The 16,480-nt window shown below is 46.0% G+C and overlaps 1 protein-coding gene across 1 annotated transcript in view; it reads right to left on the bottom strand.

Moving 5' to 3' along the window:
- The window catches only part of PSMD11 (proteasome (prosome, macropain) 26S subunit, non-ATPase, 11), a gene marked incomplete at its 5' end in the record, with an annotated part of 28,083 nt that overhangs the window by 10,579 nt on the left and 1,024 nt on the right, over window positions 1-16,480 (bottom strand). Inside the window, 9 exon segments of the mRNA XM_009883721.1 lie at window positions 837-872; window positions 1,430-1,555; window positions 2,182-2,244; window positions 3,890-3,950; window positions 4,209-4,353; window positions 4,872-5,066; window positions 7,682-7,739; window positions 8,101-8,172; window positions 11,093-11,217. Of these exon segments, the coding sequence (XP_009882023.1) occupies window positions 837-872; window positions 1,430-1,555; window positions 2,182-2,244; window positions 3,890-3,950; window positions 4,209-4,353; window positions 4,872-5,066; window positions 7,682-7,739; window positions 8,101-8,172; window positions 11,093-11,217 (881 nt within the window).

Genomic DNA, 16,480 nt, shown 5'->3' with positions numbered 1-16,480 from the left:
ATATTTAGTCAAGTGTTTGCCAGGCTTCATTTAAGCCAGTCGGTATCGAGCTGACCTCCTGCCCAGCGCCAGGCCAGGGCCCACAGGACTCAGCTCCTCTTCTGCTCTTTGGACAGAGTTAAAAAACAACTGCAGTCCAGCTTTTACTCAAACTATTCAGTATGTGTTAAAGACCAAGGGCTAGACTAGGAAACGACTGCACAGGTAGAAAAGGAGGATAGGTGATGTAACGACCATAAAGGCTGAGCTCAGGACAGTTCCAAACTTCCAGCCGTCACGGCAACACAGGACAAAAGCACTTCGGGATGCAACCGGCTGGGACTACAGTGGATTTTCCTACAGCTTAATCTGGTCGGGATTATCTGTAAAGCAGTTATTGCAATAGGCAATGTGACATGCGCATCCCTAATGAAACTTCAATCGAAGTGATTAGCTGGATCCTGTATCTTAAGGGTCTGAGAGAGGTTCCTCTGGGCACGCTCACGAGGATTAAACGCAGGTCAACGGGGAAGACTGAGCTGGTCATGACATGAGCTGTTACCACAGCAGAAGAAAACCTGTCCCTATCAAAAAGCAAGCGCTAACACCGGGAGTAAAACCCATGTGAAGGCAGGTGACGTTACAGCAACTTCTTAGCGCAGAGGAAGCCAGTCTGATGACTCCTGGAAACTGTCTGGGTTAAAGTTAAGTTCCCAAGAGCGGTATTTGCCTGTAAGTGCTGTGGAGCTGACCCGTCAGGTTTAATAACAACACTTATTTTCCAGCAGCAAATGCCATTTGACCTCAATTCCTTTGCCCTCTTAAGACATGTCACTGATTTCTCATGATGTTCTTACCTTTGAGAGCTTGATGAGGCTGGATATGTGTTCAATCTATAAGAGAGACCAACAGAGTTAAGTAAATCTTCAGCTGTACTTTTCACATGCAACGTGGAGGTATGGGGCTCTTCCAAAGAAGAACTCAAGGGCCTGCAAACGCTCTGGCCTAAAAATCTCCGCTTTCTCCGCTTTGCAGGTTCATGTCCTTCAGGTTTCACATCCGACTTTAACTGAAGATGGACTAGACACCTAAAGCCATTTCACTCTCAAACCTGGAATAACGTTTCTTCTCCAAGATCATTGCAGCTTTACCCACACCCCGTCAGAGCCCTTAAAAGCCAAACACTGCTACCTTCAGTGCTAAAAGCATGTCCACCTTTCAGTGTGCGTAGCAAAACAGGTGGAAAGGCCCATTACTCTGGAACGTGGTTTTCCAAAGTTCCCCTCAGCCCCCTCCTTATCATTTTTCAGCTGAACATGACGAACCCTGAGCTCTGGAAACGCCGCACAGCTCTGAGTAAGAAGTATTCTGTACAGGAACAAGTCCTTCACCCACCAACAGGAGGGGACAGAGGTACCAGTACGTCGGTGTGCTTGCTGGGAACATTTACCTGTACTCTGGAGAAGGGTTCGATGACTCTGATCAGATTCTGTTCCAATAAGTTATCATAGAGCTTAGCCAAGTGAGTGTTTATGATGGGGTCGTCCCTGAGCTCCACCTTATAGTCTGTCAGAGCCTGCGGAAGACACAGCGGGAGCAAATAATTCAGGTAGCAACAAGCCTCCCGTCTTCAAAGCCCTCTGAGTATGAAATATCTTTCCTCCCTGCCCAGCAAAGCATCGGTGGTTAATCCAATCCCGTAACTTGGTAAAAGGCCAGGAGGTCAGGACAGCCCAGCAGCCTTTCAAGCACCGTGCATCTTTTGTCTTTACGCTGCCGGAGCTCAGCAAGCCAGAATCTCTGGTGTACGCTCGGGAGACAGCGTGACAGGATTGTTTCCTGACACAGAAATACTCTCCGTTATCTCGTGGTATTCTTGCTGAAGCCAGGGAAAAATTTAGGAAGATAACCATCCCAGTGAACAGCACCAAAAGTTCAGGGAACTGCTTCTGAGTTGGCTCTCCAAAAAAAGAAAGGAAAAAAACCAATGAAAAAAACCTAGTTTCAAGCAAGCTATTACTCCCCATGCTGCGAAAACCAAACTGATTTATTATTGTGGGTTATTTGCTTGACGCGCTGTTGCTTTCTACGAATATTTTTATGGTTTCCTGCTGTGGGATGTAACAGCTCCTACAACTTTCCAAACCTGGTATTTCTGAATGTTCTGTCCAGCCAGACCCTATTTTCTGTCTCCTGACTCACCTTTTCAAAATCCGCCAGCGATCGGTTCTTACTGGCTTGTGCCACACATTTTAGTGCTTCTGTCTGCAGAGAAAGAAAACGAGAGTAGGTTATTTTTCTGGATTCCCCTCTCGGTGCTATTATGCCGACTGTGCAGTATACTGAAAATGTGCTTAAGCAGCAAAATGGGAATGTTCCCTCTTGCTACAAAGCCATGTCAGTGTTACTTCCACACAGGCAGAGTAAGAACAGCTGCTAATAAGGAGAACATGCAGAACAGCTGCAGGACACAGCGTGAAATCAGCTTCACAGAAACAAAGAACTCAAGCTTCGCAAGGTTTGAGAACACCAGCTGCAGTTCCTATCAGGTTGCAGGTTGGGAGCAAGTTTGATACAATTTTTAAGGAAAGTGCACATTTCGGCACTTGCTTAATGAACGTGGCCATTTTCAGCCCTTAAGCTGCGTTTCTCCCCTTCAGCACGCCACATTTCCTTGGCTGAGCAACAGAAGCACAGCAGAAGTCCTACAGATACCCCATCGCGGACAGCACCAGGAAATGTTTCTTGTCTACCCCACCATTGCTGAAACAAAGCAAAAGACTCAGCCATAACCAAACCACCATATTTACACTAAACAGATCAGTACCACCACTAGAAGAACAGTTTCCAAGTGGTGAGAGGCACAAGACAAGCAGGACAGCCCGGTGGCTGTGGTGCATGAGGCCCAGGTTTCTGCTACCACCTCTCCCACCAAGCTGTCCCCAAGGCTGCCCACTTTCTCTCTGCTCCCTACGTTCGGTTTCCGCAGCCAGAACTTGCGATCGCTGCTGTCTCAGGAGGACACTGGAGGCAAGAGCTGAGATTTCCTCCAGGGTACAGTGCCCTCATGCTCTGAAAAGGAGCTTCCAACCCAGCTGCCACCCAAGGGAAAGGGATGAAGCAGGACCAGGGCTGCCCTCCGTGATCCAGCAGGGATAATGCGGGGATATCCCCCCTTCAGACTCTATTCTACGCACATACGCTCACTGACCTCCTCTACTAAACAGCTTCCCCGATCCTCTGTGAGGTAGGCGAGTATTAGCTCCTGCGTCAAAGTAAATAGCCGGCTGGCCAAAGCCACTGAGGGCATCAGCGTGTAAGCCTGGCTCAGACGCTGGCACGCCTGGCTTTTGGCCCTGCGCTTTATATAAGCATCTCTGGATTTAATACGGGGGTGGCATTCACAGACTGGCAAGTTAACATGTTAGAATAAACAGTTGATTTAACAGCTCCCCAGCTGCTTGGCTTCCACCTTACAGTCATCTAGGTCTCAAGCTGCTCAGCTACGCTGCTACGAAAGGATTTTCAGGACTTGCTACAACACCAGTGAAAACAATGAATAACTTGGATTTAAATACATCAGATCCGTGGCTGCAGAGCAGTTGGCGAGGGCTGAGACAGGAGTACCTTACGGCGTCAGGCATTTCGTAGTTCAGGAAAAAAGCAGGGAGGAGAAAACCAGAAAATGAAGCGAGCAGGCCAGATTCTCAGGTTGTGAAAATCACTGTATTCCCTTTGACGGCAATTGACTTATGGTAATTACTTATGGTAATTTAATCAGTTCTGGATCTCGTTCAGGCCGCTCAGAAGCGAAGGGTATTTTGGTAGGAAAAGACCAAAGTATTTGCCAAAAGAATAACACAGTATTCTCAGAGATAATAGGAAGATAGAAAGGATTAAGTTTCTATACCTGTCTTCCTGCATACCGCAGAGCAAGCTTTCCACTCACTAACGCTTGCACATCTTCTGGGCTAGAGAGGGGAGGGAGGGAAGAGAGCATTTATTCAACAACACGGTCGGCTTAAATCTAAGCGTGTCTCAAAACCTCCCCATTGATAGCAAATTACTACAATTCAAGGTAACATTGTATCAGAAGCATCGATTAGGTCATAATGACAAAGAGCAAGCTCATCCGCTTGAGTTCTTTCATTAGTATCGAGTCTTACAAACAAAAAGCCTTTCCCATTTAAATGCAGGAAGTGCTCTTCGCAGAACCCTTTGCCACGTACATGTTCAGCATGATTTTGCACAGCAACATGTATTTCAGCGCAGTGATGGCTTTTGGGTTGTCAATCGAATCATATCCCTCAAACGCCTCGTAAAAATATGAATAGGCTGTTTTCCAGTCCTTCTCTTCTGCTGCATGAATAATACCTGTGGAGAGGAACAAACAGGAAGGCATCAGAGTTAATTCTGAATGTGACTGGAAGAGGACAGAACAATCTGGTTGCCCAGCGCTTTACCCAGTACTTCATTAAAGAGAATCCTTTCCTTCTGCGTCCCCCTTTGCCCTGTCTCTAGCAGAAGAACATCCGTGCCCCTCTCTTAAGGGGACATGTTAAAAAAGATAAGTTCGGGGCACTTCAGGTAAGTGCCTGCAAATTAGGTCAGGAACAACGTTACAGTTACACGAGCGTGGTGTAATGCTGTAGTGCCTAGGGAGGTTACAGACCCTCCACCACTGGAGGTTTTAAAAAACAGGCTGAAAAAACACATATCGGGAACAATGTAATTATAGCTGATCCTGCCTTGAGGCAGCTGAGCAGACTTGCGGGTAACCTGAGGTCCCACCTAGCATCATTTTCTACGATTCGCTCAGGAAAGAACAAGCATCAGTCAACTGATGCATCATGACAAGTCCTAGACTTTCCCCTCCTCCTGAAGGGCTTTACCTGACTGCATGTCTAACGCCGCTTGCAGCTTAGGTGGACAGTAGATTGCGTTGGCTGTAGTCCGCGCAGAGGTTAAGGCTGCTCTTGCTTTTGGCAGATTGCTCAGGGCATGGTAAGTCTTACTCTCTAACAGCTGCACTTCCACCAGCAATGCTTTGTCGTCCATCTTTTTCAATTCCCGAAGAAGCTGGGAGCCTAGCAGCGGGGAAGAACAAGAACCTTTGTAACCTGCTCTGCCTCTGCTACCAACGGCTACGCAAACCAAGTCCTTCCAGACAACACCCTTCTTCCCCCCACAGCAGCACTGGCCTCGAGGAAGGGAGGCTTGGCTTACACAACCTGTTCTTGCAAGAAGAAACAAAGGAGAGGAAATAATAGTGGGTCAGTGTCGGTCCACAGTCGGAGAAGAACGAACCAGTTTTGTGTTAGAGGTGGAAGAGGGCAGTGAGAATACTCGGGTATGTGGACAGCGTGTCTCTGCCACCTCATCACGGGCAGCAGACGCTCAGCAGAAAGCCAAGGAGGGGTTGTGCGGTTCAGATGGTCACTCTGGTACCCTTTCCCCAGACGACAGCATGATTTACCACTCACATTCGGAGCTCCGAGCAAACCTGAAGTACTGCCCGTTCCGGCACCATTCCCCTAGGGTGAGACCTGAGGATTTTCAAGCAACTCCTAAGAATCTGGGATGAGGAAGGAATGTTTTAAGCACAGGACATCTACAGATCAAATTTAGGAAGCAGGAACGGACAGCCTAAGAAACACCCAGATAAATTGTCACATTAAAGCCTTCACAGAATCACAGAATTTTCAGAGTTGGAAGGGCCCTCTAGAGATCACCCAGTCCCACTCCCCCGCTAAAGCAGGACTGCCCAGAGCACATCGCTCAGGACTGCATCCCGGCGGGGCCTGAACATCTCCAGAGAAGGGGACTCCCCCACCCCCTGGGCAGCCTGGGCAGTGCTCTGTCACCCCAACCGTAAAGAAGTTCTTCCGTGTGTTGGAACGGAACTTCCTCTGTTCCAACTTGTGCCCATCGCCCCTCGTCCTGTCACTGGGAACCACCGAGAAGAGTGTGGCTCCATCCCCCTTCAACCCACCCTTTAGGGACTTGTACGCCATAATCAGGTCTCCCCTCAGCCTTCTCTTCTCCAGGCTGGAGAGTCGCAGCGCTCTCAGCCTTTCCTCATACGGGACGAGCTCCCATCCCTCCATCATCTTGGTTGCCCTTCGCTGGACTCTCTCCAGCAGTTCCCTGTCCCTCTTGAACTGGGGAGCCCAAAACTGGACACAGTATTCCAGTTGTGGCCTCCCCAGTGCCGAGTAGAGGGGGAGAATGACCTCCCTCGACCTACTGGTCACCCTCTTCCCTATGCAGCCCAGGATTCCATTGGCCTTTTTGGCAGCAAGGGCACACTGCTGGCTCATGGACAATTTGCTATCTACCAGGACCCCCAAATCCTTCTCCTCAGAGCTACTTCCCAGCAGGTCCACCCCTAACCTATACTGGTGCCTTGTGAGGACAGCGAGAACCAGCCCTAGAGAAAACTTTTCCCTTTCTTTCCCTCCCGCTACAAACTAAACAACCAACTTAACGCAAGCAGAGATGAGAACCTCATCCTCACTTGCTGTGCTTAGAAGCTGAAAACCACAGCTGAAACTGCAACACTAGACGGAAGAGAATGGACTCTCCCTAGAAACATCCCGTAGACTCTCTGCTTGCACCCACTCCCCGCGGCCACAACCATGTCTTGGCCAGCCACACAGAAATGCTCGCACGCAACACTGACATCCCGATAGAGCTTTCCGAGGGGCCGTCCTATAGGTACAGGCCTCCAAAACTCCTTAAGCTCTACCACCATCATTAACTAACTTAATTAAGCATAGCTTTGCAGCATGGACTCTGATCAGTTTAAATCCAAGCTCATTACATATCCCTATGCAAACTAATTCTAACTTGATATTGAATTCCACGTATCAGAGCACTTAACTTGATATTCTGATCAGATACAAGTCACCCAGGTGACTCCGGACATGACACACGCTCTTGCCACCACGCTGTTTAAGAAGTTACGGGTCCCCAGTGAGGCATCACCACCGCCCGGGTGAGCGCTTGTGTCCGTGTCAGTGCAGTCATCCCTCAGCCCCGCTCATACCCCGGCGCTGAGCTGGCGGAGCGGTCCGTACCCTTTAGCCAGCTTAAACCTCATCACTCATTACTGCAGTCATTTGCAAAAATGAGCATCCGTAAAGCACCGAAGGGAGTTGGGCCATGTAGGATGACCTGCTTTGCTCTGCTTTGTAGCAGGTTAGGAGAGTTCACACGGTTAATTACCATATCTCAGGTGGTACAAAGAAGCAAATTCTTCAAGCCTTTACACTGCTTCACAAAGCTGGTCTAATTACATCCTCAGAGGTTTGGCATTTCCTGGCATTACTACTGCTTCTACTGAGGCCGTATTTGAGCAAACTGAAAAAAAGCTGGTTTCTCCCTTCAACCTCTCTGTCCACAGCAGTATACTGTGTATGTTCCAGCAGGAGCCGAACCTGATGGCCTTCAACTGGATATAGCTCCTCTTCGCTTCCAAAATTATGTGAAATGAACAAATGGGGAGAACAAAGAGATCTCTAAAAGCTTTTATCACCAAGCTATAGCAGAAGATGGCAGAACTGGTACAGCACTAAGAAATTAATGCCCAAGTCCTACAAAACTTATCAAGGAACATGACGTAGTTGATTTGGTTCCCTTGTCAGCCTCAAGACTCATTTCAAAGCAAAGAACTACTACCACCACCTAGTGGGAGACTCACCTAGCTGCAGCGCTTCTTGGTACCTCTTGGTATCGAAGTACAAAGAGACCAGCCTCGCCTGGAGAACAGAAAAGGAACTGCTGAGAGGAAAGCCAGTGAAAGGGAGTACAGATTGATTTTGTAAAAGAAAACTTTGTATTTTGTATCTGCACAGACTTCACTGGATTAGTTTGCATTCATTACATCATATGGTCCAATTCTGCAAGATCTACCATTTGGAAGATTGGCTATTTTAAATACAGTGGGTAAAATCCTGCCTATTCTAGGACAGTCACTAACTTCAGCGTAATTGTTATCGCTCGTCTATTACATGTACAAATATCTAGACAACATGCTACAAGTTCCCAACTTTTATAAGTATTAAATCTGATAAAGGGGAGACATTATTACATAGGTCTGGAATCCGCAACGTAACGTACCTCCAGAGCCTGGCGTAGGAAAGTCCTCTTCTCTGATTTGGCCCATTCAATACACTCTAAACACAGGTCAACCTTAAAGGGAGCAGAAAGAAATTTGTAAAGCCTTCTGCTGCCCCTCTTTAAAACAGCAGTATGCTTCAATCATTTCCTACAAAGCAACAAAAATACAACAAAGCCTGAATCTCCACTAAGTAGTTTAAGAAAATAAGTCATTCCTGTTTGAACAGCAGCACTGCTAAACATCGAATTAGCTTTACTTTAAAGTGAGCCTGGAGATTAGTCTTCATCATTAGTGCCTATTCCAAATGTCTCTGAACGACGCCTTCAATATCGCCAGGGTAAAGCCCGGTTCCCCACCGATGAGAACTGCAGCTCAACGGTGGAAGGTTAAGCGACTTCTCTTCAACAAGGTCTCACGGGTAACCACACACCACACACTTCAGCCCCAGGCTGCATCATGTTGACACCAGAGTTTACACTCACCGAAATGTTGCAAAAAAATGACACAGAACAGTTAAATTGTGCTACATACTTTCATATTCTATCTGCTTGATTAACATCCTGCATTTTGTAACAACATTCACAGCATTATACTACTTCTAACAGGGACTGCGAGAGGAAGTCAAGTTCAGAAGGCAATCTAAGGCTTAGTTTAAGCTTTAGCCATCACAAAAAACCCCAACAGACCACCTTCTTTGATGCCTTTTCTAATGCATTTGGCTTCCAATCACTTTTTCTGACCACCGGGGACAATCCTCCCACGCTGGAATATGAAAATAAAGATTTGGCTTCCAAAGTTTCACCAGTAAAAAGTACTGCTGAAATCCTCGTAGCATGTCTTAAACAGCTGTGGTTTTGTTTGAAATAAAAACATCTGGGTACATGAGAACCGATTCCGCCTTAGGGCAAGGGATGAACTAAAAGACTTCGAGGTCCCTTCCAGTGCGTTTTGTACCATTTCATAGAGAAAACTGTATTTTCAGTTGCTCTGGAAAGAAAGGAAAATCAAGTGCAAGTGTTTTAGGCCCTAAATATGTCAGATCGTGTGTCCTTTAGCAGCATAAAGCAAGAGGTGCCAGCTCCACTACCTACAACCGAGTTAGGTGCCAGAAGCCAGTCAGTAAGTGACACTGGATGTTTTATCTGTCACTTCAAAGCAGAGTAAAGGAACCCAATGGCTTCTCATATTTTTAAGACTGCTGAGATTCCCTTGATGAATAAAGCAGTCTTGTTCCACCCTAATTAGAAGCGGGTGTCGATTTAGTACTGGCCAATAATATACAGTAAGTCATCCTGAGGTGCTAGGCTCAGGAATGCCTCTTCCCAAAACCTCTGGATCGCAGCTCTTTCCAGAGTAGCTCTGTAACTGTACTACACTGCAGGACTTGTCAGCTCCTCGTCACTGCTTATTAAATGGGGACATTTTATGAAAAGCCATTATGAAGTTGCAATTTATTGCACAGCGATAGCTGGAGCATTAGGAGCTGGAGAAATCTCCAATTTCATTGCTTTACGGGGCTCTTGGGAGTCTTCTTAATGTAAGTTACACCGAGGAAGCAAGTGTTCCTCTGAACATTTCTGAGGCACTGAAAGTATTCAGGATTACTGCACCAAGAACCTCACAGGTTAGGTGTCACAATTCCTTAAGATTTTGGGTTTGGCTTCTGAACGTGCTTGAAAGTGGAAGTGTTGACCAGCTGGACTATGTCTCCATCCCTGTTAATCTGCAAGTTCTTCCCCTGCCACAAAATGCCATCTTCTGAGACTGCACCCAAATATTGTCATTTACATCAAGTTACCTTCAGAAAAAGTCTGAAGCCGCTCCTTTTCTCCTGACCCCTTTAGGGGTTCCCTTCTCACCTGCACATCCCACCCCGCTTCCCTTAATCCCTTCTGTTAAAAAAGAAGGGCAAAAGATTCCGTCCGCCACTGCTTACAGCGACACGACACAGAAGCCACAAGCACTGAACAGCAAAAGAACATTTGCTAGGTCACCTGAACTGGTGGATGATATTTCTGTGCCAATTTGGCTAACGAGAGTGCCACCCGCCTCTCAACATGGCAGAACCTCTTGGAGGCTGTAATTTGCCAGCTGCTGTGCGTACAGTGTTGTGTGGGCTTTGTCCTTAAGCTGTTGCTCAGACCCTCCCTGCCTCCTCTTTCCATCTACTGCTTCGGTCTGCCAGTACAACCCATACTGCTGCAGGTCAGCGCCGCTCCTAAGTGGCTCCTCGTCATTCACAGGTTGCTCCTGTCCTTCTCCCGTTCCCAAATAAACAACAATGAAGAAAAAAGAAAAAAAAAACACAAAGAAAAAGAAGAAAACCAACTGTATCCAAGGGAGCTAATGAGAACGGAGTAAATCCTAACTGGGAGCTATCTTAGACTGAATGGGTTTTCTAGTGGAGAAGTTAATCCACTGGAAATAGTTTACACTTTGTAGCTGCAAAACTTTTTCCACACCCACTTCAGGAAGAACTTTCAAGCCTCAGAATCCCTCTGCAGAGTAAGATGCCCACTGCACTGTGTCCCCATGCAATACGCCTTCATGCCTCCAGAGGAGAGACGCTAAGCAGTACTCACCATCTAATCCCACCAACTCCTCAACACACCTGGAACGCTCCCTCCTCTGGTTCTGTGCCATCGCACACCGTCCCCACCGTATCAAGAACAGCCGTAGCACCTCTCACATCCCCGACAATAATCACACTACAAAATACCACTGCTGCTGTACATCTAACAGCAAGCAACACAAACGTAAGAAAAACACCCAGGGTGAGAGTTACTCCTAACCTGGAGCGGGGTGAGGCTTGCAGAAAAACATGGGTTATGAGCGCATTAAATTATCTGATGTTTTATTAATAGAATCTATCCAAATGCATTAAATGAATTTTTCCTGACATGAATAATTCTTCAGTGTGAAGCAAAGTAGGTCAGATAACGGTGTTACAGGCTTTTGAGGAATGCACTAGTGCCGAAGTCTGAATCTCACCTCCTGTCCTGTTGCTGCCTCCATGTCAAGGAAGAGATCGAGCAGGGATCGGACTAAGCGGGCTGCCTTTGCTTTGCTGATGGAGTTCAAGAAGGGTCGAACGTACTTCAGAAGTCCTCCCAGCTCTGTATACAAGAAAACCCAAATGGTGAAATACAACCACGCAGCCAAAAGTCACACCGCAGCTGGAGTACCTGACACATCTATACACAGCAGTACTTATTATACCAAACACTTTATAAGCAGTCTCTCAACATCAGTTACAGGAAAAGAGCGATAAACATCAGCTGAAGGAATGCCTTGCAGTAAACACGGGGACTGGCAAAGGTGACTGTTGGGGTCCGGTCTTACCCACACAGCATACGTTTCCCGTTACTTCAGTTCGCCCAATTATAACACCATTTGTAACTACACTTGCCTCAGGCACGTTTTAAAAAACGTAAGCATCTGCTAAGTGCTTTGAGATTTTTCTATAAAATGGGCAATGGAGTTTATAGTTTAAGTATGTTTTTATTAACTCACAGTTTGACATTTTAATCTGCCTTACCTAGCCTGCCCTAAAAAGTCAGATACACCCTGAGCTCCACCGCTGAAAAAAAGACATTTCTAACACTTCAACCACCCACACTACCTAGTTAGATCTTACCTTACTTAACTAGCTTTCTGTTTCTACTAGTCTCCTCACTAGTTTACAGTTTAAAGCTAGTCTCAAGCTCACAAAGGAAAGGTCTTTATGAAGAAACACACTTAAAACGTCATTCCTACAGAGGGCAGGAACACGCCAGTCGACGTCCCAGCAGTTTCAGGCGTTTGCAGAAGGGAGTGCCGCGTTGGAACTGCACAGCACACATTCAAAGTCTTCTCCTGCGATCAACAACACGTGGCCGTGGGGCCAGGTTGCCGTGATGTCTGTTTACAGTCGGGGGAAGACGATACTTCCAGCAGCCCAGCACCGTGCCAGCGCAGGGTTCGGTGCTGACTCATAAAGTAGCGTGGGGTCACACGCTGAAATCACAGCTTATTTGCCCCAGAATTTTAAGTCTCGCCCAAACATCAGCTAGATCTCGCACTACCATGTTTATAAGACTTGATAGTGAAAAAGAGAAAAAAAAAAAAAAAACAACAACAAAAAACCCCTGTAATGAGTATTTACGAAATCTTCAATATACGCTATACCAAATGAAAATAAGAGACTAATCTAATTTTATTTCAATTAGTATACGGAGGAGCATCAGCAGAATTTCAGTTTGGGAGGATTCCAACAAAAACAGATGAAAACAAGGTTTCTTTCATATTTCATTTAGCAGTAATGCAAAAGAATTGTTACAAGAACATCTTAATAATATGTACAAATGACTCCTTATATTTTTTACTTTTTCAACCCATTTATTTTAAAAGTTTAATCACGCCTGACATAACTGATTTCTTACACGGTTAAGAAGTGGAACTCACCGTGTGTTCCAATCCAGTTGCTCATGGTGATGTAGTGACATTTTTATACCTCTGAAAGCACAGTTTTAGAACAAACAGAACTTCTCTCGAGTGCACCCTGAATCCTTAGAGGAGCCTTATTTTCCAAACAGCAGTGCAACAAATCGTGACTCTTCCTACAATGAACCACTCGGACTTTGTTCAGGGAACAAAACAAGGCACTATGACTGCCATGCCTAAGATTTCATAAAAGTTTTACTTTCTGTCTAAGACTAAATGGGCAGTTTTTTCTAGAATCGAGGTACTAATACTACAATATCAAAGAATACGCACTGCTGACTGACAGTTTCAATCAGCACTCGGCTTTTACTCAACAAGGAACACTTTACCGATTGCCCCACGGCAGACGATGACTTTACCCACACTGCCTTCATCCTGAGGACCACTCCATCTGCAGTACCACTCACGGATGCAAATCCCCATCATTTTACTCAATCATTTTGGTTTCACACACAGTAAACAAACTACCATGACAGCAGCAGACAGTGGCTTAGAATCATAGAATGGTTTAGGTTGGAAAGGACCTTGAAGATCACCTCATTCCACCCCCCTGCCCTGGGCAGGGACACCCCCCACCAGCCCAGGTTGCCCAAGGCCACCTCCAGCCTGGCCTTGAACACCTCCAGGGATGGGGCCTCAACAGCCTCTCTGGGCAACCTGTGCCAGTGCCTCACCACCCTTAAAGTGAAAAACTTCTTCCTAATGTTTAATCTAAACCTGCCCTCTTCCAGTTTGTATCCATTCCCCCTCGTCCTGTCACTCCATGCCCCAGTAAAAAGTCCCTCCCCAGCTCTCCTGGAGCCCCTTTAGGGACTGGAAGGCGGCAATAAGATCTCCCCGGAGCCTCCTCTTCTCCAGGCTGAACAGCCCCAACTCTCTCAGCCTCTCCTCGTAGGAGAGGTGCTCCAGCCCTCGGATCATCCTCGTGGCTTCCAACACATCAGCTCTGTACAGCTACTCTCAAGCATCCCTGCTTTTGACGTGAGCTGAGAAAGGCGGGCTCCGGATCACCCTGTTGGGCTCAGAAGAGAAACGGCACTACAGCTGGAGTTGCCCAGAAGCTGTTTCTTGCGCTCTTTCCTTGAAAACACCACACTTAACACCAGGAATAAGTCTGCTTCTCATCAGGCCACAGCACTGTATCCTTAGCTTTGAGCTCTGTACCTAAGAACTTGCCAGTTTTTCAGTCTGCCTTATCAAAGCAGCCAGACCCTCCCCGAGTTCCATCAACTCTCAACTACCGCAAGTTTTTCTTCCCACTGGGCATCGCTGCATTACACCAGCTTCTCAGGACCAAGTGAATCATGTTTTTAGTGCACAACATACTCTTCCACACAGGAAAGGAACTTTAGAAGAAAAGAAAGGAGAAAGAAAAAAAAAAATCACTTGGAATTTAGTGCAGTACATATCTTTCCACCGATTTGCCCAACAGCTGCCCAAGAATTCACTAGAAAGCAGATTGGAAGTCAAAAGCTAGAACATCCCTACAATTTGCAAACCACACATTCAGACACGCAAGCTCAAAGTTCCCATAGAAATTTCTCTTTCCTACCAATGTAACCGTCAACTATTTTTAGGATTTTTATTATTTTTTTTTTTTTAAGTAAATGCAGTGCTTGGTAACGGCGTGATTGACAGCTCTAGAGAAGTGATGAGCAGTTGCTCTGGAAAATGAAAGCTGCTGCTCATCCTCAGAGAAAGTGCTTCCACAAGCTAACATGCCGTGTACCTGAATTCCTGATCCGAGTTATTCCCATCCTATAGTTTTAAGCAATTTTATAAAAATCTAGAATTGTCCTAGGGAAAAAAAAAAAAAGTAATTAATCTACCAGTTCAATCCTTAATCTCTATCAAGCAGATAAAGAGAGTCATTTGTATTATTATTACTATTATTGTTTTAAGCAAAGGCTGTAGTTCACTAGAGGTTAGACCTCCAAAAACCTCAGGTTCCTTTTACGCTCTCAGCCAGGCAGCGGCACAGCAGTTGTAACTTTCAAACCCCACCAAACTGCAGCTGATTTTTCCCCCAAGGCTGAAGCTCACAGACCCTTTCATCTCAGGGAAATTATCGCTTGGAAGTAGCCAACGAGCCACCGCAACACCTCGACTCTGTCAAACAAATTCCACTAGCTAAAACTGTGTGCGGCGAGAGCTGCACTGGTATCTATTTCATTCGGGCCAGAAAATGCACAACCTCAGCAATTTCTTCCTTAGGTTAAGCAGCACCGGATTCACCCCCCTTGGGTATGAAGATCCACACTTGTACCTGGTGAAGACGCTGCTGATCTTGACTGCTTGTCACTCCCACTGGTCTACTTCACCCGAGAAAGCAGACAGAAAGGAAGGCGACAGGGTCTTTCGCACAGGACTAGCACTTCTCTAAGCTGTGGTATCCCCTTTCTCCATCCCCAGCTTCACAACGTCTCCAGAAAGCACAACCTGATCTCACTCCAATCTACACACACACAACTGGCTCCTTAACATTGCCAAATTTGTTTTCTTCTACTCAGAATATAGTTGCTCTGCAGTTTAGTGTTCCCTTTTACACATTTCAAATACATTTCAAATGTGCTCCTTCATAAACCCAGTTTTGATGAGTTAACATTGTCATTTTCAAGTATTCAGCCTTCCCCTTAAAAAAATCTGTTAGCTAGCCACCCTCCGAGAATACACTAAAGTTCTTTATACTTGTGTAAGACTTCAGCCTAAACTCAAAACTACTCCAAGTTCTGCAGCGGTAAGGAGGCCATCACGCACCTAACTTCTCTCGGGCTTACGCACACCAGCAGCACATCCACACATTTACCCGGAGAGACTCTTCTGATGATTTCCTCCTTTTTAGCCCAAACACACCCATCTTCCTTGGTGCAGGAGCAAAGCCACATTTACTTATCTCTACAGCAGCAAACATCAGAGTGCAAAGGGCACCTGTACAGCACAGACACCTCTATCTGTGTTAATTGACTTGAAGTCCTTTAATATTCAATTAGAAAAACGGGCACCTGTACAGCAGGCTTCATCTGTCCTGCTCCACATTCTTGCTGTGGAAAGAGATGAATCGTGTGCTGGAAAGGCTTATTTTTCTCCCTTGACTATAAAAGCAGTTCGAAGTAGGAAATCACCCATGGACATGTATAGGTAGGCGAGATGAACAGCACCTTTGTTTGCAGCACTGCCCTAAGTGCAAGCAATCTGCTTTGTCACAAGCTCTGTTCAATTGCAAATCACAGGGGGATCAGTGTCCAGAAAGCTCAAACACGTGTAGATGCTCAAACACATGTAGATGAGTTAAATGGCCATGTGAAAGTGAGTAGATGAGTTAAATGGACATGTGAAATAGAAGTTTACAAAGCCCGGGCAGTAGAACACCAAGTGTGTGTTTCAGAATAAATATAAAACCATGATCTTGATGAGCTGCTATCTGAGACCTCGCACCGCTTTCCACGAACTACTCCAACATTAGGTCTGGCATCCCAGTCCAATTTCAATTCAGTTTGATTAAACCTTCTGCTGGCCTGTTTTCCCCAACCAGTTTCAGACTGTTAAACACACACACGCTTCACTTCACATTCTGAATTATTGTTGCGCACAGTTAGAAAACATCAGGGCTATACCACGGGCAACTCTCTGCCACGGAGAGAACGCTCTTTGTATGGACGCGGCGTATCAGCTCCTAAAACGCTTGAGGTGAAAGGTGCTCCAGAAAAGGCAAGAGCATTCTTCAGCAAAAGAAACAAAACTAAACTGCTGAGTACAAAATAACAAACACACTGCCTTGAGCTTTCCAGGAAACAGAAGACATGAACAGGTTCAACTCAAAAATTGTTGAATAGAGAACTTTACTCCATTTCTGTCCTTTCACACGTTCGCAATAGGACTGTCAAGTCTTGCTCTTGT

This window comes from Charadrius vociferus, unplaced genomic scaffold, assembly GCF_000708025.1.
Source record: "Charadrius vociferus isolate BGI_N301 unplaced genomic scaffold, ASM70802v2 scaffold1284, whole genome shotgun sequence".
NCBI lineage: Eukaryota > Metazoa > Chordata > Aves > Charadriiformes > Charadriidae > Charadrius > Charadrius vociferus.
The sequence above is the reverse complement of the archived record's forward strand: the minus strand, read 5'-3'. Positions and strand labels throughout refer to the sequence as shown.